The sequence below is a fragment of the Centruroides sculpturatus genome, unplaced genomic scaffold (assembly GCF_000671375.1).
Source record: "Centruroides sculpturatus isolate CEXI.00-Female unplaced genomic scaffold, Cexi_2.0 scaffold2768, whole genome shotgun sequence".
NCBI lineage: Eukaryota > Metazoa > Arthropoda > Arachnida > Scorpiones > Buthidae > Centruroides > Centruroides sculpturatus.
The window spans coordinates 1-1,863 of record NW_019388747.1 but is presented as its reverse complement, the minus strand read 5'-3'; the positions used below and the strand labels follow the sequence as shown (position 1 = coordinate 1,863).

General features: G+C 33.9%; 1 protein-coding gene across 1 annotated transcript; it reads right to left on the bottom strand.

Moving 5' to 3' along the window:
• Window positions 1-118: 118 nt before the first annotated feature.
• On the bottom strand, window positions 119-1,354 carry LOC111617067 (protein FAM200B-like). Its single transcript, XM_023358401.1, is given in 1 exon segment — window positions 119-1,354. A coding segment is annotated over 1 exon segment (1,236 nt).
• Between the last annotated feature and the right edge of the window lie 509 nt (window positions 1,355-1,863).

Sequence of the window (1,863 nt, the reverse complement as noted above, 5' to 3'; positions counted from 1 at the left end):
CATAAATACATTTTAAACAATTTTACATATCAAGGGAAGGAAATCTTAACATATAAATATTAGTTATAAACTCTGCAGTTGAATTCTCACCCTGCAAGCTCAAATTTAAGTCGTTAAGTTATTCGAAAATATCAACTAAATAGCTCAGCTTCCCTAGCCAAACTTCATTGATATAATAACTTGCCAATCTATGTTTCTTTTCGATTAAAAACATGTACACTTCATTTCTCAAATCAAATATCCGTCGTAGTATTTTCCCACGTGAAAGCCATCTGACTTCGGTGTGTAACAGTAATCTCTCATACGTTGAGCCCATCTCATTGCAAAGTATTGAAAAGAGACGGCTGTTGAGGCTGTTGCATTTAATGTAGTTAATTGAACTAACAGCGTCTTGTAATATGTTGTGCAACTCTTCATCCATATCTTTTGCAACAAGAGCTTGCCGATGAATCATACAGTGATTAAATACCATATGAGGCGCCACTTTCTGAATTAAGCCTCTGAGCCCTTTATTCGAACCTGTTAATGCTGCAGCACCATCAGTACAAACCGCAACACAGTTTGCCCAGGTAAGGGACTTTGCTTCAAAATATTCATTTATTACTTCGAATATTTTTTCTCCAGTTGTTTTTCCTTTCAAACTTTTGCAACATAAAAACGTTTCTGTTATATCTTCATTAAAAATAAACCTAATGTAAATAATTAGTTGTGACATTTTAGTAATATCAGTAGTCTTGTCCAGTTGTAAAGCAAATACAGATGAATTTTGTATGCATTTTGTGACTTCTGACTCGATATTTCGTGACATTTCGGAAATCCGCCGAGACACGGTATCTCTTGATAATGGTATTGTTTTTAGTTCATTTCCATAGTTATCGCCATGCATAATTGATGTCATCTTGGTTGCTGCAGGAAGGATAAGGGATTCTCCAATTGTATGGGGTTTCATTGTTTTTCCTATTAGATAAGAAACTTCTAAAGAAGCTCGTAATGCTTTCTGAGGTATTGTTGTAAATTTCTTTAAATGTGCACTTTGAATTTTCAGATTTTCAGCTCGTCTTTGAAAAAAATCGGCATGTTTATTTTGAAGTTCTTTATGTTTAGTTTCCAGGTGCCTTTTTAATTTAGCTGGTTTCATGCTCTCATTTGCTAATTTTTTGTTGCAAATGACACATATTGGGCGTTCTTTATCACCAACAACACAAAATGTAAAACCATACTTAATAAATTCCTCATTGTATTTTCTTATTTTTTTAGATAGTGCATTTAGTTCAGTATTTTGCGACTCCTCATCAGTATTTGTTCGTTTGTTAGCTGAAGATGTACCTGGTGTACGTATTACCTATTTATCCATTATGAAGATAGGGGTTATATCTTTTTAACTAAAACAAATAATATATTTTTTTATCATTTTTTTTCGAGAAATTCAATAAAATTAACAGAGATCTTTCTCTAATGATAGTACATACCTGATAACAAAGAGTAGTAAAGCCCGATAAAAATATACAAAATCATAATTACACAACGTCACATGAAAAAACTCGAGGAGAAACTAAAACAATTGCAGGCCAACTACTACATGCTACAACTTTACATGGAAACGCGCAGTAAAACATTCATCAATAATTTTTGGTCGTTTGGTTGGCCTTTGAGGATTGTGGCTTCGTTCCTTTGTTTGGCTTGGTATGCTTAACCGGTCAGCAGTGAGTGACAACTATAGTCGTCCAACAGCGTCGTGTGGCTATTGTGAAAGACGACTATAGTCGTCCAAGGTCAACGAGGTCGATTGCCAGAAAGTAGCCTAAAGCTAAAACAGAAAATAAATTAGGTAAAAAATAATTACTGTAGCATTTAGAAAACACT